At 44.6% G+C, this 22,268-nt stretch overlaps 1 protein-coding gene across 1 annotated transcript; it reads right to left on the bottom strand.

Annotated features, from left to right (window-relative positions):
• Nucleotides 1-5,227: 5,227 nt before the first annotated feature.
• Nucleotides 5,228-7,202, bottom strand: LOC141060152 (ankyrin repeat domain-containing protein 9-like). Its single transcript, XM_073556430.1, has 3 exons — nt 6,367-7,202; nt 5,580-5,727; nt 5,228-5,290 (listed from the first exon to the last, which is right to left on the bottom strand). Exons 1-3 carry the CDS (start codon nt 7,200-7,202, stop codon nt 5,228-5,230), a joined length of 1,047 nt encoding a protein of 348 aa, XP_073412531.1.
• Nucleotides 7,203-22,268: the final 15,066 nt, after the last annotated feature.

Raw genomic sequence — 22,268 nt, 5'->3', positions numbered from 1 at the left:
GGAGCATTATCACTTTATAAGGGGGTACTGGAGCATTATCACTTTATAAGGGGGCACTGGAGCATTATTACTTTATAAGAGGGTACTGGAGCATTATTACTTTATAAGGGGGCACTGGAGCATTATCACTTTATAAGGGGGTACTGGAGCATTATCACTTTATAAGGGGGTACTGGAGCATTATCACTTTATAAGGGGGTACTGGAGCATTATCACTTTATAAGGAGGCACTGGAGCATTATTACTTTATAAGGGGGTACTGGAGCATTATCACTTTATAAGGAGGCACTGGAGCATTATCACTTTATAAGGGGGTACTGGAGCATTATCACTTTATAAGGGGGCACTGGAGCATTATTACTTTATAAGAGGGCACTGGAGCATTATTACTTTATAAGGGGGCACTGGAGCATTATCACTTTATAAGGGGTTACTGGAGCATTATCACTTTATAAGGGGGCACTGGAGCATTATCACTTTATAAGGGGGTACTGGAGCATTATCACTTTATAAGGAGGCACTGGAGCATTATCACTTTATAAGGGGGTACTGGAGCATTATTACTTTATAAGGGGGCACTGGAGCATTATTACTTTATAAGGGGGCACTGGAGCATTATTACTTTATAAGAGGGCACTGGAGCATTATTACTTTATAAGGGGGTACTGGAGCATTATCACTTTATAAGGGGGCACTGGAGCATTATCACTTTATAAGGGGGTACTGGAGCATTATTACTTTATAAGGGGGTACTGGAGCATTATCACTTTATAAGGGGGTACTGGAGCATTATCACTTTATAAGGAGGCACTGGAGCATTATCACTTTATAAGGGGGTACTGGAGCATTATTACTTTATAAGGGGGCACTGGAGCATTATTACTTTATAAGGGGGCACTGGAGCATTATTACTTTATAAGAGGGCACTGGAGCATTATTACTTTATAAGGGGGTACTGGAGCATTATCACTTTATAAGGGGGCACTGGAGCATTATCACTTTATAAGGGGGCACTGGAGCATTATTACTTTATAAGGGGGTACTGGAGCATTATCACTTTATAAGGAGGCACTGGAGCATTATCACTTTATAAGGGGGTACTGGAGCATTATCACTTTATAAGGGGGCACTGGAGCATTATTACTTTATAAGAGGGCACTGGAGCATTATTACTTTATAAGGGGGCACTGGAGCATTATCACTTTATAAGGGGTTACTGGAGCATTATCACTTTATAAGGGGGCACTGGAGCATTATCACTTTATAAGGGGGTACTGGAGCATTATCACTTCATAAGGAGGCACTGGAGCATTATCACTTTATAAGGGGGCACTGGGGCATTATTACTTTATAAGGGGGCACTGGAGCATTATCACTTTATAAGGGGGCACTGGAGCATTATCACTTTATAAGGGGGCACTGGAGCATTATCACTTTATAAGGGGGTACTGGAGCATTATTACTTTATAAGGGGGCACTGGGGCATTATTACTTTATAAGGGGGCACTGGGGCATTATTACTTTATAAGGGGGTACTGGAGCATTATTACTTTATAAGGGGGCACTGGGGCATTATTACTTTATAAGGGGGTACTGGAGCATTATCACTTTATAAGGAGGCACTGGAGCATTATTACTTTATAAGAGGGCACTGGAGCATTATTACTTTATAAGGGGGCACTGGAGCATTATCACTTTATAAGGGGGTACTGGAGCATTATCACTTTATAAGGAGGCACTGGAGCATTATCACTTTATAAGGGGGTACTGTAGCATTATCACTTTATAAGGGGGCACTGGAGCATTATTACTTTATAAGAGGGCACTGGAGCATTATTACTTTATAAGGGGGCACTGGAGCATTATCACTTTATAAGAGGGCACTGGAGCATTATTACTTTATAAGGGGGTACTGTAGCATTATCACTTTATAAGGGGGCACTGGAGCATTATTACTTTATAAGGGGGCACTGGAGCATTATCACTTTATAAGGGGGTACTGGAGCATTATTACTTTATAAGGGGGCACTGGAGCATTATCACTTTATAAGGGGGTACTGTAGCATTATCACTTTATAAGGGGGCACTGGAGCATTATTACTTTATAAGGGGGCACTGGAGCATTATCACTGTATAAGGGGGCACTGGAGCATTATCAATTTATAAGGGGGCACTGGAGCATTATCACTTTATAAGGGGGTACTGGAGCATTATCACTGTATAAGGGGGCACTGGAGCATTATCACTGTGTAAGGGGGCACTGGAGCATTATCACTTTATAAGGGGGCACTGGAGCATTATTACTTTATAAGGGGGCATTGGGGCATTATTACTTTATAAGGGGGTACTGGGGCATTATTACTTTATAAGAGGGTACTGGAGCATTATCAATTTATAAGGGGGCACTGGAGCATTATAACTTTATAAGGGGGCACTGGGGGATTATTACTTTATAAGGGGGCACTGGGGCATTATTACTTTATAAGGGGGCACTGGAGCATTATTACTTTATAAGGGGGCACTGGAGCATTATCAATTTATAAGGGGGCACTGGAGCATTATAACTTTATAAGGGGGCACTGGGGGATTATTACTTTATAAGGGGGCACTGGGGCATTATTACTTTATAAGGGGGTACTGGAGCATTATTACTTTATAAGGGGGTACTGGAGCATTATTACTTTATAAGAGGGTACTGGGGCATTATTACTTTATAAGGGGGCACTGGAGCATTATCACTGTATATGGGGGCACTGGCGCATTATTACTTTATAAGGGGGTACTGGAGCATTATTACTTTATAAGGGGGTACTGGAGCATTATTACTTTATAAGAGGGTACTGGGGCATTATTACTTTATAAGGGGGTACTGGAGCATTATTACTTTATAAGAGGGTACTGGAGCATTATCACTTTATAAGGAGGCACTGGAGCATTATTACTTTATAAGGAGGCACTGGAGCATTATCACTTTATAAGGGGGCACTGGAGCATTATCAATTTATAAGGGGGCACTGGAGCATTATCACTTTATAAGGGGGCACTGGGGCATTATTACTTTATAAGGGGGCACTGGAGCATTATCACTTTATAAGGGGGCACTGGAGCATTATCAATTTATAAGGGGACACTGGGGCATTATTACTTTATAAGGGGGCACTGGAGCATTATTACTTTATAAGGGGGCACTGGAGCATTATCAATTTATAAGGGGACACTGGGGCATTATTACTTTATAAGGGGGCACTGGAGCATTATTACTTTATAAGGGGGCACTGGAGCATTATCAATTTATAAGGGGACACTGGGGCATTATTACTTTATAAGGGGGCACTGGAGCATTATTACTTTATAAGAGGGTACTGGAGCATTATCACTTTATAAGGAGGCACTGGAGCATTATTACTTTATAAGGGGGCACTGGAGCATTATTACTGTATAAGGAGGCACTGGAGCATTATCACTTTATAAGGGGGTACTGGAGCATTATTACTTTATAAGGGGGCACTGGAGCATTATTACTTTATAAGGGGGCACTGGAGCATTATCAATTTATAAGGGGGCACTGGAGCATTATCAATTTATAAGGGGGCACTGGAGCATTATCACTTTATAAGGGGGCACTGGGGCATTATTACTTTATAAGGGGGCACTGGAGCATTATCACTTTATAAGGGGGCACTGGGGCATTATTACTTTATAAGGGGGCACTGGAGCATTATTACTTTATAAGGGGGCACTGGAGCATTATCAATTTATAAGGGGACACTGGGGCATTTTTACTTTATAAGGGGGTACTGGGGCTTTATCACTTTATAAGGGGGTACTGGAGCATTATTACTTTATAAGGGGGCACTGGAGCATTATCAATTTATAAGGGGGCACTGGAGCATTATCAATTTATAAGGGGGCACTGGAGCATTATCACTTTATAAGGGGGCACTGGGGCATTATTACTTTATAAGGGGGCACTGGAGCATTATCACTTTATAAGGGGGCACTGGGGTATTATTACTTTATAAGGGGGCACTGGAGCATTATTACTTTATAAGGGGGCACTGGAGCATTATCACTTTATAAGGGGGCACTGGAGCATTATCACTTTATAAGGGGGCACTGGGGCATTATTACTTTATAAGGGGGCACTGGAGCATTATCACTTTATAAGGGGGCACTGGGGTATTATTACTTTATAAGGGGGCACTGGAGCATTATTACTTTATAAGGGGGCACTGGAGCATTATCAATTTATAAGGGGGCACTGGAGCATTATCACTTTATAAGGGGGCACTGGGGCATTATTACTTTATAAGGGGGCACTGGGGTATTATTACTTTATAAGGGGGCACTGGAGCATTATTACTTTATAAGGGGGCACTGGAGCATTATCACTTTATAAGGGGGCACTGGGGTATTATTACTTTATAAGGAGGCACTGGAGCATTATTGCTTTATAAAGAGGACACTGGGGCATTATTACTTTATAAGGTGGCACTCTGACAATTAGAACCTTCAGGGGGCATGCGGGGGGGCTTCTAAGATTTATTTACATAGAATGTTACTAGTGACAATCTAACAGTGAGTGCAGGTAAGAAAGGTTGGGGACTTCTGATCTAGACCAGTACGTTGTTATAAAGTGAGGCCGGGGTACAGTAATACTTCAAAATTCGCGCCTCTGGATGTAGCACGAATGTTTCTATTCACTGACAGCAAGCAGGAAACTTTAAAGAATCATGGAATTAAAAAAACAAACAAAACAAAATGGGTTAGACATTTGCACACGTTTTATTAATACACAGTTAATGTTATACATTATTGTGTTATGTAAAATCAGAAAAAGAAAAATTTACACATGAACCAAAAATAGTAAAGTACAAGGTTAAAAAGTGGGAAACCACAAAATGGCACCAAGACCCAGCATAGATCAAATAGAGGCTGTACACAATACCTTATATCCTAGAAAATTTTTTCCAAAGTTATATATACAGTACAACAAAGAGGAAATCATGTAGTCATGATGTTCACAAAGGAAAGTACAAGAAATCCAAAAAACAGATGTTCAATAGAGTACAAACATTACCTCTTGTGGGTGATGGCGCCGGCCCCAACGCACGTTTCGGTTACTGCCTTCTTCTGGGGGTTAGACATTTGCACAAGTTTTATTAATATAAATGTTATACATTATTATGTTATGTGTATACATATATCAATCACTATGGCAGGACTCTCATTTCTTCCCTTGACCTTTACATTTGTAGGTGGAGTAACAAAGATCCAATATCCTGGGAATCTGGGAATAGAAACGAGTCAGAGAAATACTCGCCTTTCCCTAAAACCTCCTTCACATGTTCACATTTTTTTCATAGATACCACACAACTAAGCATGCACCATTTTTAAGATCTCTGCTTGCTGTCAGGAAATAGACATATTTTTCTTTACATCCAGATGCTAGAAATGTCTTCTGACCAGGGATGAATCTATTAACATGCACAGTCTGATGAGACGGATACAACCAGGGAAGAAAGGTTTCTAGAAGTTGTAGGCGGCACGGGCAGAGTTTGACATTTTACAGCCTTACATGATGGTCGGGGTCTAAGAACCAGAAATCTGAGCCCAGGTTCTCCTGGAAGTCTGATACTTGTGATCTAGAACGTCTGGTCGCTGAGGGTTGAGTACAGTTGTGTCCACTCAGTGAGCGCAGATACAATGTACAATCCTTTCTGATCCTGCATTGATACATTGTAACAAGCCAGACCCAACCAGACCAGAACAGGGGGGAGATCTGTGCTGCAGATGTGTGGAACCTACCGGGGGATCCATGACGCTTCCATTCATTAACAGCAATAATCATGGCAGAGAGGTCTGTATGGGTTGGTTGCTCAGTAATTGTGTTTTTACAAGCAGAGATCTGGAAAATAAATGTAAAGCACAAAGTATATTTCATGTGACTTATCATTATTTTCTATCCATCAGCCCCCATCATCGCAGAGGTTCACAATCCAATCTCGGAGACTTCCTAAGGCTGGCCCCATAAGAAGTGTGCTAAAGGGGTTCTCCGAGGCCTCAATGTTTGGTTGGTGGGGGCCGCCTTAACAAGTCACATGTCTCAGCCGTCACCAAAAGGTTGGAAACCATTAAAAGCACCAAATAGAAATAAGGGAAGTTGAATTTCTGATGATATCCTCATGTCCCCTAGTATCCATGGGCAGTGGCGTAACTTGAATCTCATGGGCCCTGACATGAAAGCTCCAACGGGGCCCCCAAATATTTTAAATCTTTAATAGCAATCGTCTTTTTCTATAGGCCAAAGGGACTTTAAGGGCCCCCTAGGCTCCAGGGCCCGGGTGCGATTGCAACCCCCGCACCTGTGGTAGTTACGCCCCTGTCCATTTGTGAACCTGTCTTTTAAGCTACGAGGAATTGGAAGACTTTCTATAGACGAAATAAGGTTTGACGGTGGCAACTGCTGCAGAACCTTCTTCATGGACATCAAACTTAGAGGAGCCGGCCTTTCCCTCAACATATAGGCGTAAATATCTTCTCCCAGTAACGTCTCCCAGTATTCACAATTCTTCCGCAAGTCCGTTCTCATTTGCAAACTCTCAGGGGGTGTAAATACCAAGAGGTGATCTAAACACTGCATCTTTAGATTCAGGAAATCCCTTGACCTCAGTTGGGTCAAGATCTCATCCATCGGCGTCCGCCCCATGTTGTCGGGTCTTGATTGCGCTCCATAGGAAAGCAAGATTAACACCAGACCAGGTCTGAAATTCTTACAGGCCAGATGCAGAGAGGTCTTCCCGTCAGCTAGATAGTAGGATTTCTCCAGGTTTATATAGGATTGGAGGCGCGGAACCTGCTGAGTGGTCTCGATAATCATTTTTAGAATTTCTGGCCGGTTGTGGCTAACGGAGATGCCGAGGTGAAATGCGTATCGTGGGTATTGGTCGTGTTTCAATTCCGGAACTTTTAGAGAATCCTCTGCGAAGCGAATCAAGAGGTATCGAGCATACGAGATATGGTTGTGAAGCACAGCATAGGAAAGGGCGCTGGACGGGGAGTAGAACTGGTCTTCAAATTCTGGTTCCCATTCGAAATGGATCTGAACCCTCAGGTTCTCCATCCTCCACACAGGATAATGGCGCTTCATAGCCCTACAAAACCTGTCTGATCGCAAACCGGTTGGTTCGTAATACGTCATCTTTCGTTCAGGCCAAAAGTGTAGGTAGAAACCAGGTTACCCTATCTCATGTATCCACCCAGCTGGTCCTGAAGGTGCAGAGGTCCTCGATGGATTAGATGCTAGTCTTTAGGAGATGGCAGCTGTGGTTTCTTGGCGTCTGCTGTCTTTATGATGAATAAGCTGAATGTATACACCCACCGTGAAGACCACCTCCTCCTCCCCCACACACTCACCTCCTCCTCCCCCACACACTGTGTCTGGGGAGGGGAGCAGAACATCAAACCCGGGAGGCCTTTGTACCTCCTGACAAGGTGTGATTTTTTTTCTAGGTTGGTCATACACTTTTTGTGATCTCTTTGATGCGTTTTTAGTATAATTTTTATAGTTCTTCCTCCGTCTTTACGTACATTCTCACAGGATGTATTCGCAGTAACACAAGCCAAAAAATGGTAGAAAAATTTTATGAATGGTACATTTGTCTTTTCTTTAATTTGTTCTATTTTTTTAGTGGCAAATTTTGCAAGTAATAAGTTTTCACCTGCACTTTTTGGCATTTTATTCCAGCGTTGATTTAAATTAGATTAGAAACCGTGCATAAAAAATCAACATCAATAAACGCACTTCCACGCGAGTTGTTTTTGACCAGGAAAATAAAAAATAAATTGTCTAATGGAGAAAAATACTGCAAACCGGATCCAAAAAATCATAAATTTACGACATGTTGCCGTTAAAAAGACGCCTTTGACCCCAAACTATGCCAGATTCTTACATGTTGATACATGTTGTCATTTTACTCTCCCACCTAAAAGACATTGTCTACTTACTGTCAGATCGGCTTATACACTTTGATCAAAAGGTGCTCTAAGAACAGCATGAGGTCGGAGCAATCTGGAGAATTGTTATGGGAGCATATAAGTACATCCATGGCAGGGCTCTTCACAAAAGTATGGCATGAGAGTGATGACAGAGAAGGGTTAAAATAAAGCTGCTTTTTTTGTTACTTGTGGCAAGGTAGTGTAACAATTGCAATTTCCCAGTGCGGGGACAGGCTTGATGGTGACACTCGGTATATAGTGGCAAGGAGCTTGTTGGTTTTAATAAAACAATGGTACAGCTATCATCACTTTATGTAGGTATCAACCACAGTACTGAGGCCCTGACCTTGGTGGTTATGTGGCGCCCCTGAGGCTTCAGTCGCCACAGAGGTACTGCACCTCCTCCTGAGGTGTGGTGCCCCACCATCCAGGTAAGGTGGAGACTCCTGACCACGCTCCAACACCTGCACCCCACACCACAAAGTAGTGTAGCAAAGCACCTTCGGCGGCTCCCTGCTTGGAGTATAGCAAATCACCCCTTAGTGGCTCCCTGCTTGGAACACGAAACGTGCTGGGAGGTGGGTGGAGTTAGTATATGTTCAAAGAGCAGGAAGTTTTAGGGGTCTTTTTGTCTTTGTAGTCTGAGTCAGAGAGTGAACAGTCAGCCAGCGAGTGCGGCTGAGTGGATCCCCAGAGAGAGGGATGGATGGATGGAAGTGCTGCAGCAGATCCCAGTGACCTGCGTCTGCTGGCACAGGAAAGGAAGAAAGAGAGAGAGCGACATAGACTGAAAGCCTAATTCTCCATAAGAAGGAAAGATTAGTACGGAACATGAGGAGCAAAAGAGAACAGAGGACGTGGGTTAGAGAAGGATCCTTCCTAGAAGTTCTAAGCGCAAGGCCGGGGCCCGGTCCCCGAGGTTGTACGGATACTAATAGTCCTGCAGCAGACACCAGAGGAATAGAAGTTGTCACCACTTTATTCCCACACAAGACTTGGGGGCACAACAGCATCAGAGGAGTGAGCCGGGACTTAGTAGCAAGGAGTCCCCGAAGCAGGCTACAGCTGTCTGCCGTACAAGTAGAGTTCATAAGAACATCTGACAGGAGGCACTCCAGTGTAACTCAGTACTAGGAGTACTTCATTCTTAGGCGCTATAACAGGAGACGTTCAGAGAAGGTACATGTTGGTGGAGTGTTGGAAAGGAGTGCTTCATCTGGCCTGGAGGTTGACTGAGGCCCTGACCCGGAGGACACGGCACGGAAGCGGGCACCTGTATGCACAACAGACTGTGAGTAAAGCTTTGGAACTACATGCCCTGGTGTCCTCCACTTATTCTTGCACCAACACACTCAGCACAGCTACATCTCGGTGCCATCCACTACACTGTCTGCGCCTATCCCCTGCCTCTTCATCTACTCTGCCCTGGACTACAGCTCCACCTGTGGGGAGCTTCAACATATTGGCTGCACCACACCATCAGTCCCAGAGGATCTGCATGCAGCGTCAGCTTAACATCTCCCTTGCCGAACACCACAGGTGGCGTCACAAATCCTTTATAAACTTTGTTCCCAATTCAACCCCTTTTACATGGGCGCCCAGGGCCACGGACGGGGTCACCGCTGCTGTGACATTCCCATCTGAGAGACTGGCCCGGTACCGAGTACCCCACGGCCCTGGGAGGGCGACCCAGTTACACTACTGAGGCCCTGAGCTTGGTGGTTACACTACAGTACTGAGACCCTGAGCTTGGTGGGTACGATACAGTACTGAGGATCTGAGCTTGGTGGTTTCACTACAGTACTAAGACCCTGAGCTTGGTGGTTACACTACAGTACTGAGGCCCAGAGCTTGATGGTTACACTACAGTACTGAGGCCCTGACCTTGGTGGTTACAATAGAGTTCTAAGGCCCAGAGCTTGGTTACACTACAGTACTGAGACCCTGAGCTTGGTGGTTACAGTACAGTACTGAGGCCTTGAGCTTGGTGGTTAAACTACAGTACTGCGGCCTTGAGCTTGGTGGTTACACTACAGTACTGAGGCCCTGACTTTGGTGGTTACACTACAGTATTGAGGCCTTGAGCTTGGTGGTTACACTACAGTACTGAGGCCCTGACCTTGGTGGTTACACTACAGTATTGAGGCGTTGAGCTTAGTGGTTACACTACAGTACTGAGGCTTTGAGCTTGGTGGTTACACTACAGTACTGAGGCTCTGAGCTTGGTGGGTACGATACAGTACTGAGGCTCTGAGCTTGGTGGTTACACTACAGTACTGAGGCCTTGATCTTGGTGGTTACATTACAGTACTGAGGCCCAGAACTTGATGGTTACACTACAGTACTGAGGCCCTGAGCTTGGTGGTTACAATACAGTACTGAGGCCCTGAGCTTGGTGGTTACAATACAGTACTGAGGCCCAGAGCTTGGTTACACTACAGTACTGAGGCCCTGAGCTTGGTGGTTACACTACAGTACTGAGGCCTTGAGCTTGGTGGTTACACTACAGTACTGAGGCCTTGAGCTTGGTGGTTACACTACAGTACTGAGGTCCTGATCTTGGTGGTTACACTACAGTATTGAGGCCTTGAGCTTGGTGGTTACACTACATTACTGAGGCCCTGACTTTGGTGGTTACACTACAGTATTGAGGCCTTGAACTTGGTGGTTGCACTACAGTACTGAGGCCCTGACCTTGGTGGTTACACTACAGTATTGAGGCGTTGAGCTTGGTGGTTACACTACAGTACTGAGGCCTTGAGCTTGGTGGTTACACTACAGTACTGAGGCCTTGAGTTTGGTGGTTACACTACAGTACTGAGGCCCAGAGCTTGATGGTTACACTACAGTACTGAGGCATTGAGCTTGGTGGTAACACTACAGTACTAAGGCCCTGAGCTTGGTGGTTATACTTTAGTACTGAGGTCCTGAGCTTGGTGGTTGCACTGCAGTACTGAGATCCTGAGCTTGGTGGTTACAGTACAGTACTGAGGCCTTGAGCTTGGTGGTTACAATACAGTACAGATCCGTTTTTCCCCCCCATTGATTTGCATTAGTGGCGGATTTTGACTAATGGTCGTCCGTTAGGTCCGTTTTTTGATGGATCCGTGAGAATTTTATCGGGTCCCGGGTTGACCAGACAGACACTGCAATGTTTTTTTTTGTTGACGGTCCGCTATTTTTAACTGCGCATGCCCGGAAGGTGAAAATTGGGAGCAATTTTAACCATGTAATGCCATTCCGGGAGCCAATAAAATCTCTCTCTCTCTCATCGGCATCTGACCTCGCGACGATGGAAGGCCGCGAGATAGAAGGCCGCGAGATCGCGGCGATGGAAGGCCGCAAGATCGAAGTCCGCGAGATCGCGGCGATGGAAGGCCGCGAGATCAAAGGCCGCGAGATCGCGGCAATGAGATCGTGGCGATGACCTCGACTGGAAGGCCGCGGTCACTTTAAATCACGCCACTTTCCATCTTCCACAGATCCGTACTACAAAGTGGTCAGCTGTCATCCGTACATCTCTAAATGGAGACGGATCCGTTGTTTTGAACCTTTGGCGGATTTCAGCTGACTGCCGCTAACGGAGGTATGAAACAGGCCTTAGTATGTCTCGGACATATCTCTCGGCCTGTGAAGCTGTGGCTAAAAGGCAACTTTATTTACTATATAAGCATTTATGTGTCCAAAACAGCCAGAAATAACAGAGATGGATGAACTTATTGTGTTAGACTAAAGTGACCCTGCGTGTTTGAAAGCATGAGATGTAATCAAATACCTTAGTGCCGCTGCTGTGTACGAAGTATTGCCCTCAGGACTCCTGCCTCCTAGCCCCGACACGCGCGTTTCTCCCTGCTTCTTCCGGGGGGGGGGGGGGCGGCGAAGCAGCAGATTTTGTGCCCCCAAAGCAACTGCGCCTGGATGAATGGAATCGAGTGCACCGAATGCAGTAGTTCCTGTTAGTGGCGGCCAATGACCACTTGCTGAACATGTGAAGAAATTAATAGGTTAATTAAAAAACCTAAAGAGAGTAAAGAGAAGGGGTCATGGTAATATAATTGGGGAAATTCAGGCAAGAATGGCTTCCCTGGGGGAAGAAGATGTGCATCCAAGCAGAGGACGGTGCTGAGGACTGTGTCTGTAAACCAGATGACCCGACATATTTTTATGTCCGTAATGCCGGTTAAATGGGGATTACTAACTTGGTATACTCTTGCCCAGGGTCAGATATCTCCATGGGGCCCTTGAGATGAGCGGGGCCCCAGATTCTTACATAAGCCCTAGTCACCGGCTACTATATATGCCTCCACTTTAGCAGACAGCACAGGGCAATCAGAGGAAGGCAGAGCAGTCTGGCTCACTTACCCCACCCACTGTTGATTCCTGCCAGGTCCTGCAGCCCGTCCCCTTCATGCACTACAGCTACGACATCCTCTCTAATCCGAACCTCCCACTCCCATCTCCAGGACTTCTGTTGTGATGTATCAATTTTCTGGAATGCTCTACCCTAGACAGTTTGGCTGGTGACAAGTTCATGCAGCATTATCTGATTTCCCCTATTCATTATATTGAAGACCCGACTGTTGTGAATTCACTTTCTGGCCTACCTCTGGTTACTAGTGAACTTTCCAGGCTCCCTCTGGTGGTTACAGGAGGTAATGGAGCTGATCTAATTGACAGAGGTCTGCCACCTGATAATGAGGATGACGATTGGACATCTGGAGTTTTTGACTGGATTTAAGACAGCCGACTCCCTCTATCCCTGCTGGTGATTTTTTCCTGCCGGCTGAGGTCTTAGTTTCCAGCTCAGTCCCTGCATGCTCAAGCTAAGTGTTCATTTGCTATTGTTTACATTTGATTTGGTTTTGTCTATTTCAGTTTTGTGTGGTCAGCCAGCCCCGGTTGGGGCTGTGCCGAATTTCCTTCCTTATGTTATTGTTTGTGCCAGTTTGTTTTTGCCCCTTATTAGATTGGCCTCTTTTTGCTATGCTTTCAGAATATACCAGAGTGCGGATATAGAGGGCGAAGTCTAGTGACTTCAGTATTTTTTCTGTCAGACATGTTGGGCATTTTTTGCAGGGTTTTTTGCGTGATTGCAGACAGTGTCTTTCCTTTCCTGTCCTGTCTAGTTAGTTTGGGCCCCATCGTTGGGCAGTTTAGATTTCCCCTTTCTTGCTTTAGGCTTATTTAGTTCTCTGGCTGTGACGAGGCGTCTAGGATCATCGTAGGTACGCTCCACGGCTACTGCTAGTTGTGTGGATAGGATCAGGGGTCTGCAATCCGCTAGCTACCAACCTCTCTGGTTTTCTGTGGCTTAGCTTGGTCTTGCTTTCCTCCTCGGTGACCCAATCATAACACCGGACCTTACACTATGAGTACCTTTTATTTTTACCTTTCGAATCTCCCCTATTTCCTCTTAGATTGTAAACTTGCGAGTAGCAGGACCCTCACTCCTCTTGGTATCTGTTATTATTCTGTACTGTCTTATCATGTCTGTATAAGTTCCCTCTTAATTGTACAGTATTGCAGAATATGTTGGCACTATAAAAATAAAATTATAATTATTATGAATTATTATTGCAGCTTAGTACAGGAAAGTAGAATGGAAGTTGGATCAGACAAATAATTTGCCCCTGGAAGAAGCCACGGCGAAACGCGAGTCGGGGGCTAAAAGGTAATACATGTGATACACTATGGATACAGTAGAACCTATGACTATTTTGTAACTTTCATTCAGCACTGATGTGAATAAGGTTTCTCTCATTTCGGTATTATATTTTTGATTTTACAATCATTATAAGTGTTCGGTTTTACCATCTAGCACGATGCACACTTTATTTACTTAGCACATCTTTATATTCTACGCATCTTATGATGGTGTTTCCTAGTCATTTTCTGTAGTCAGTTTTGATTTGTGTATTGCTGCAATCTCTTTTTTATTGTTTTCTGTATAAAAGCTGCTTTACCATACTTCCTTTGCAAATGTTTGTGATGTTATCACCACTTTTAAGCTTCCGTGTTCTAGAATGAAATATAATGAAAGTTATTACTTTAATATATGCGGGGGTCATACTTGTAGGTTGTGAGTTCATATTCTGTTTATTACCACCATTTTCTTGTTATTTCTTTTCACACTGACAATTTCCATAGGAAAAATTCTCAATTAAATCTGCTGAAGATTATTGCAAAATGTCTATGTAATTTTGTTTTTTACATTAATTCTGCCGTGTGCAGAGGATCTCCTGCAGTTCTCCAGATCGGCCTTCACAAGGCTAAAGTGCAACGGTGTATCTGTACGATGCAGATTAAAATCAGAAGAAAATCCACACAACCATGAGAAGAACATATGTTCCACTTGGTGCATGTATCTATATCTCAGGACCCCAGCTCTGCAGCTGTCACAAAGCCTCAAAAGTAGGTTTAACATATACTTAATAGATGTTTTATGAGTCACACTGCTTACTCTAAAACAACCACTAGATGGCGATGTTTGCCCACAAAAGGTTAATCTTCAGAATAACTGCAGCATCTCAATCTCTGCTTGCTGTCAGTCAAATAAAGCAATGTTCATGTATTGGGTGTCAGGTGTTATCAGGGAATATTTTAACCCCTAATTATCAGGCACATTTTCATTTTTTTCCTTGTTAGTTAATTCCTCCCTTTCTTACAAGAGTCGTAACTTTTTTTAAATTATTACTTCTACGTCTTGTGTTTTAGATTACTAGTTTGCGGTCAAATGGTAAAAAAAAAACCCAAAAAACATTTCTGCCATCACCTTTTATGTCTAATTTTTCCAACATTCACAGTGTGATAAAGATTACCTCAAACTTGTATAGGTTTTTTTTTTCTGCGTGACCCCCCAAAGTTATCCTTGACACTACGTAATAAGGTACAGGGATGGTGCTACACATGGCAAGTAGAGTTTCTTTTTGATAATCAACAAGCGCTATATAAAATAAGGGAGGAAGCTATATAATAAGGAACAAAGACAGACATAATAATCGAGGACGCTTTCTAATAAGGGACGGCGCAATACATAGTAAGAGAAGACACTGTAAAAATGTATACTATATAATAAGGGATGGTGCTATACATAAAAAGAGAGAACGCTTTGCAATATGTGATGTGCTATATTTAGTAAGAGAGGACACTATGTAATAAGGGATGGTACTATACGTAACAAGTGATTACACTATATAATGAGAAATGTCGCTGTGCATAATAAGGGAGGACAGTATAAACTAAGGAACGGTGCTATTCAAGAGTATTACTCCCACCATCTCTCTACAAGTTACACAGTATACAGAATAAATATTCACATCCGAGAGCTTGCTAATGCCGCCTCATCTGACAAAGCCATTTACTGTTGTTTCTTCTTCACCTGGTCAGACCTAGATGTTGACATCTTCCAATGAAAACTCGTCTTGCTGCACTGATCACTGTGGTACTGAAAAGGTGAGGTCGCATATACTGTATATCAGGAGCTTGCTGGTAAATTTTAGCTTGGGAGGCAAACATGAAGCAATGGCCCAGGAGTAGCGGCCCGATGATAGCGAGTTTCCCTCTAGTTGCTTCATAAAGGTAAAAGGTGACAAGACTTTATAAAGATGTAAGATGGTGAGATGATGGCATCGCACACGCCTGTATAATCCCAGATATGCTGAGCTGTCAGTAATAGAACATGCCTGGAGTGCTGCCGTGTTTGCTGATACAATATCCCTGTAGATAGTTCCTGAGACGTAAGTCTAGTAGCTGAGCACTGTATGAAATCCACTATAGAGGGGACTCAGAACTTCAGGCTCTTTATAGAAGCCTCTTCACCAGAAATCTGACACAATATAGATACAGGAACAAAACAAAGCTTAATCCATAGATTCAGTAACAGAACCAGACGTAAAGAGGCGATCTCCTTCAGTGAATGTTCGGGTCCATCCTGCAGTGGTTATAATGCAGCCTCCCTGGGTTCAGCACCAGTTCTTCACAGCTGCCACATCCTCTGTCGCTAGCGGCGCTGACATCAAGTAGACAGTGGCAGATACTTAGCACTCGACCTGAGGAGGGCGAGTAATATCTTTTTTGGGGGGTGTTTTTTTTTTATAACTACTGCAAGACTTTCTCATCCTCCTTTCTAGTCAGCACAGTAAATGGAAATTCACCGTTTACATTATGTGACTTTGTTACCACAGTCGGCTCCTGGTGGCATACTGGACTACTGGGTGCTCCAGCTCTAGCCCATAAGTCACAGAACAGAGGAAAATCTGGACCCATAATATCATGCAACAAGTCCTCCCAGTGTGCGCACATCAACCTGGACCATGGGACAGTTCTTAGCATCTCCATATATTCACCTTACCCCAACCCCCTTCTCAAAGACGAGCACATGGCCCCAATTCATAATAAGTCCCTGTCCTGTGGCCTTTCTCCCACCCCCAATTTATAATGAGTCCCTGGTTTGTGTCCTTCTTGCCACCTTCCAGCTCACTATAAGGCCGTGCATTGTGCTCTCTCTGCCTCCCTTTCCCCCCAGTTCATTATAAGTCCTTATATTTTTTCCTCTCTGATTCTCCTCAACTCACTATAAGGCCGGGATCACACATATGAGAAACTGGGACGAGTCTCGCAGGTTAATACCCGGCACTCGGATCGGAGTGTGCGGCCATATAGCAACACATGGAGCCGCACGCTCCGCTCCTGAGTCAGTTTATTGTGTCCTTTGTCCGTCCCCCTCCCCAATCAATTATGGATCGTCCTCTCGCTCTCCCCCCAGCTCATTGTGAGTTCCTGTATTGTGCTTTATCTCCCACCTCCACTTCCATGCTCTCCACCTTTTCATTTAAAATCCCCACTCAGACAAGTCCCATATGTCTCCTGATATCCCCTCTCCCCCCCCCCTGTTGCCGCTTCTCTCCCCTGCATTATTATTTTATAAGGGGGCACTGGGGCATTATCACTTTATAAGGGGGCACTGGGGCATTATTACTTTATAAGGGGGCACTGGAGCATTATTACTTTATAAGGGGGCACTCTGACAATTAGAACCTTCAGGGGGCATGCGGGGGGGGCTTCTAGGATTTATTTACATAGAATGTTACTAGTGACAATCTAACAATGAGTGCAGGTAAGAAAGGTTGGGGACTTCTGATCTAGACCAGTATGTTGTTATAAAGTGAGGCCGGGGTACAGTAATACATCAGAATCCGCGCCTCTGGATGTAGCACGAATGTTTCAATTCACTGACAGCAAGCAGGAAACTTTAAAGAATCATGGAATGAAAAAAAAACAAAATGGGAAAGACATTTGCACAAGTTTTATTAATACACAGTAAATGTTTACATTATTGTGTTATGTAAAATTTACACATGAACCAAAAATAGTAAAAAAGTACAAGGATAAAAAGTGGGAAACCACAAAATGGCACCAAGACCCAGCATAGATCAAATAGAGGCTGTACACAATACCTTATATCCTAGAAATTTTTTTCCAAAGTTTTATATATACAGTACAACAAAGAGAAAATCATGTAGTCATGATGTTCACAAAGGAAAATACAAGAAATCCAAAAAACAGATGTTCAACAGAGTACAAACATTACCTCTTGTGGGTGATGGCGCCGGCCCCAACGCACGTTTCGGTTACTGCCTTCTTCTGGGGGTTAGACATTTGCACAAGTTTTATTAATAAAAATGTTATACAGGGTGGTCCGAAAGTAGGTGGACAGTATGTGTAATACGGTTATGAAGGGGGAGATTTATCAAACATGGTGTAAAGTGAAACTGACTCAGTTGCCCTTAGCAACCAATCAGATTCCACTTTTCATTCTTCACAGACTCTTTGGATAATGGAAGGTGGAATCTGATTGGTTGCTAACGGCACCTGAGTCAGTTTCACAGATCCAGTTTTCACAGATAAATCTCCCCCAAATCTGTTTTCTTTTCAGATAATTCAGATAACCCATAATGGCAAATAATTTAAATACAGATCAAAGAAAATGGATTTTAAAAGAGTATTGGAAATCTCAAAATGCTGAAACAGTTAGAGCAAATTGGGTTCAAACATTTGGTACTGAAACCCCAAAAAGACAAACCATTTACTGCATTCGTGACAATTTCGATGCCGCTGGCTCAATCCTTAATGCTCCAAAAACTGGTCGACCCAAAACAGCCGGTACAGAAAACAAGAAACAACTTGTGGCTGAAACATTTGCTCAGAGTCCAAAAAAGTCCACAGAAGAGTCTCTTTAGAATTGGGAATTTCACGAGCTTCCACCATGTGAATCCTGAAATCTATTGGGTGGAAAGCTTATCGTCCACGTCTGATTCATGGTTTATTGGAGGATGATCCAGACCGGCGGCTGCAGTGTAGTGAGATTAGGGTTAACGAAAGTGAAGAAAACCCAGTAATTTCAGATCACATGATGTGGAGGGATGAAGCTTCCGTCACATGATCTGCCATATTACCAGACAGAATTGTATTTACTGGTAGAATGAGAACATGCATTTATTATTATTATTATTATTTATTATTATTATTTATTGTTCTAGCGCCATTTATTCCATGGCGCTTTACATGTAAGGAGCGGTATACATAAAAACAAGTACAATAATGTTAAACAATACAAGTCATAACTGGTACAGGAGGAGAGAGGACCCTGCCCGCGAGGGCTCACAATCTTCAAGGGATGGGTGAGAATACAGTAGGCGAGGGTAGAGCTGGTCGTGCAGCGGTTTGGTGGATCGGTGGTTACTGCAGGTTATAGGCTTGTCGGAAGAGGTCGGTCTTCAGGCTCTTTTTGAAGGTTTCGATGGTAGATGAGAGTCTGATATGTTGTGGTAGAGAGTTCCAGAGTAGGGGTGATGCGCGAGAGAAATCTTGTATGCGATTGTGGGAAGAGGAGATAAGACGGGAGTAGAGAAGGAGATCTTGTGAGGATCGGAGGTTGCGTGCAGGAAAGTACCGGGAGACGAGGTCACAGATGTATGGAGGAGACAGGTTTTGGATGGCTTTGTATGTCATGGTTAGGGTTTTGTAATGGAGTCTCTGGGCAATGGGGAGCCAGTGAAGGGATTGACAGAGGGGAGAAGCTGGGGAATAGCGGGGGGACAGGTGGATTAGTCGGGCAGCAGAGTTTAGAATAGATTGGAGGGGTGCGAGAGTGTTTGAGGGGAGGCCACAGAGCATGAGGTTGCAGTAGTCAAGGCGAGAGATGATGAGGGCATGGACTAGGGTTTTTGCAGATTCTTGGGTGAGGAATGAACGGATGCGTGAAATATTTTTGAGTTGAAGTCGGCAGGAAGTGGAAAGGGCTTGGATATGTGGTTTGAAGGAGAGATCAGCGTCAAGGATTACTCCGAGGCAGCGAGCTTGTGGGACTGGGGAGAGTGGGCAGTCATTTACTGTAATGGATATGTTTGTTGGGGGGGGTCACGTGAGATGGGGGAAAGATGATGAATTCTGTTTTGTCCATGTTGAGTTTCAGATATCTAGTGGAGAAGAAGGATGAAATAGTGGACAGACATTGAGGGATTCTGGTTAGTAGGGAGGTGATATCTGGTCCAGAGATGTAGATCTGTGTGTCATCAGCATAAAGATGATACTGAAAGCCATGAGATTCTATAAGCTGTCCCAGGCCAAAGGTGTAAATAGAGAACAGCAGGGGCCCAAGGACTGAACCTTGTGGGACTCCGACAGATAGGGGGCGAGGTGAGGAGGTGGTGTGTGAGTGGGAGACGCTGAATGTCCGGTCTGTTAGGTATGATGAGATCCAGGAGAGGGCCAAGTCTGTGATGCCGAGAGATGAGAGGGTCTGTAATAATAGGGAATGGTCCACTGTGTCAAAGGCAGCCGACAGGTCCAGGAGGAGGAGGACAGAGTAGTGTCGCTTGCTCTTGGCAGTTAAGATGTCATTGGTGACCTTAGTAAGGGCAGTTTCAGTGGAGTGGTGTGACCGGAAGCCAGATTGTAAGCGGTCGAAGAGGGAGCAAGAAGAGAGATGGGAGGACAGTTCAAGGTAGACGTGTTGTTCCAGTAGCTTGGAGGCGTAGGGGAGAAGTGATATAGGGCGATAGCTAGATACAGAGGATGGGTCAAGAGAGGGCTTTTTGAGGATAGGTGTGATGGAGGCATGTTTAAAGCTTGAGGGGAAAACACCAGTTGTTAGTGATAGGTTGAAGAGATGGGTTAGGGTTGGGATGAAGACTGTGGTGAGGTTTGGGATGAAGTGGGATGGGATCGGGTCGAGTGCACAGGTGGTGAGATGTGATCTTGAGAGTAGAGTGGAGAGTCGATCTTCTGTAATGGTGGAGAAGTTGGTTTTGAAGGTGGAGGGCTGGGAAGTCGGGAGGAAGGGCTCTGGGGGTTGTTGACCAAAACTGTCCCTGATGTTATCAATTTTCTGCTTGAAAAATGAGGCAAAGTCTTCAGCTGAGATGAGTGGGGAGGGAGGAGGTGCTGGGGGGCGGAGGAGAGAATTGAAGGTGTTGAATAACTGTTTAGGGTTGTGAGACAGGGAGGATATGAGAGATGAGAAGTAGGTTTGTTTAGCTGTGGCGAGTGTGGTCTTGAAAGTAGTGAGGGACTGTTTGAATGCGATGAAGTGCTCGTTGGAGTGGGATCTTTTCCATCTGCGCTCAGCAGCCCTGGAAGCTCGCCTCAGCTCTTTGGTCAGGCTGGTGTGCCAGGGCTGTCTGTTGATTTTGCGAGTTTTGGTATGTGTAAGTGGGGCAGCAGATTCCAAAGCTACAGCTATTGTGGTGTTATATAGAGCAGCAGCGTCATCTGCATTGTGTAAGGAACTTATATCTGTAAGAGGGAGGAGGGATTCAGAGAATGAGTGTAGGTCAAGGTGTTTAAGATTCCTGCGAGGGTGTGAAAGTTTGTGGGGTGGGGATTGTAGACATGGAGTGAAGAGGGAAGAGAATGTGAGCAGGTTATGGTCAGAGAGAGGAAGAGGTGAGTTAGAGAGGTTAGATAGGGAGCAGAGGCGGGTGAAGATGAGGTCCAGTGTGTGGCCATCTTTGTGGGTGGCTGTAGAAGACCATTGAGTGAGGCCGAAGGAGGAAGTGAGAGATAGAAGTTTAGTGGCAGCTGAGAGGGAAGTGTCAATGGGGATGTTGAAGTCGCCCATGATGATAGTAGGGATGTCCGCGGAAAGGAAATGAAGTAACCAGGTGGTGAAGTGGTCAAAGAAGGTGGTGGCTGGCCCTGGGGGGCGGTAGATGACAGCCAGTTGGAGGTTGGAGGGGGAGTAGATGCGCACAGAGTGCACCTCAAAGGAAGGGAGGGTAACAGAGGGTGGCAGTGGGATTGGGGTGAAGGAGCAGGTATCTGACAGGAGAAAACCAACTCCTCCACCATGTTTGCTGCTGGGGCGGGGGGTGTGAGAAAGGTGGAAGCCGCCATACGAAAGTGCAGCAGGAGAGGCTGTGTCAGAAGGGGTGAGCCAGGTTTCGGTGATGGCGAGGAAGGAAAGTTTGGTAGTAACAAAAAGATCATGGATGTAGGAAAGCTTGTTGCAGACAGAGCGAGCGTTCCACAGAGCTCCTGTTAGTGGGACTGGGGAAGCGGGGGCTGGGTGAATGGGTATAAGGTTGGAGAGGTTACGGAAGGTTGTGATAGAGTGTGGATGGGAGGTAGAAATGACTGTGGGAATGTGGTGAGGAGGACCAGGATTTGGAGAGATATCACCAGCAGTGAGAAGGAGCAGAGAAAGTGTTAGCAGGTGAGAGCAGGAGAGGGCATGAGGGGGCTGTCTGTGTTTGGAGACAGAGGATTGTATGTTAAGGAACAGTTTTGAGGCGGAGGTGAGGTGGATGGGGAGGATTGAAGAAGAGATGAACAGTTCCTTACTAGGAGTAGGGATTAGGGGAATTAGCAGAAAGTGAAGGATTATTGGGGTGAAAGTGAAAACAAACAGAAACATTGTTTACAGTGACTGTGTCCAGTTACCTTCAGTTCCCTTCTGGTTCAATTCTGGTTTTAATTCTTAAATTAATCTTCACACTTCTAGAACACACTTATAGCAATCACAATGCAGACTGAAGTCTATGCAGACTTGTGCTCTGCAATATATGTACAACTAAGTGCAGTCAGGTGTGAAGCAGACAGGAGTGGTCTCTGCTCTTCTTGGTCAGACAATTAAGAGTGGACCAGATGTATATGATCAAGCCAGAGTAAACAAGGTCATAAATAACACTGGGGTAAGCTGGGGTTAGCTGAAAGGCTTACCATGTGAATGCTAGGTGCAGAGGCAAGTCTATGTGCAAAGCTGGGTGAT

The sequence above is a fragment of the Dendrobates tinctorius genome, unplaced genomic scaffold (genome assembly GCF_039654945.1).
Source record: "Dendrobates tinctorius isolate UK_male_01 unplaced genomic scaffold, ASM3965494v1 ptg000232l, whole genome shotgun sequence".
Lineage (NCBI taxonomy): Eukaryota > Metazoa > Chordata > Amphibia > Anura > Dendrobatidae > Dendrobates > Dendrobates tinctorius.
This window is presented reverse-complemented; position numbering and strand designations above follow the sequence as displayed.

Excerpts from the sequence above, each read along its gene's own strand:
- LOC141060152 (XM_073556430.1), bottom strand. The coding sequence starts at position 7,202 with ATGACGTATTACGAACCAACCGGTTTGCGATCAGACAGGTTTTGTAGG. Across the intron at positions 5,728-6,366 it reads CAGGGGCGTAACTACCACAG|GATCAGAAAGGATTGTACAT; the intron begins GTGCGGGGGTTG and ends GTATCAATGCAG. Across the intron at positions 5,291-5,579 it reads TCTTAGACCCCGACCATCAT|ATTCCCAGGATATTGGATCT; the intron begins GTAAGGCTGTAA and ends TTCTATTCCCAG.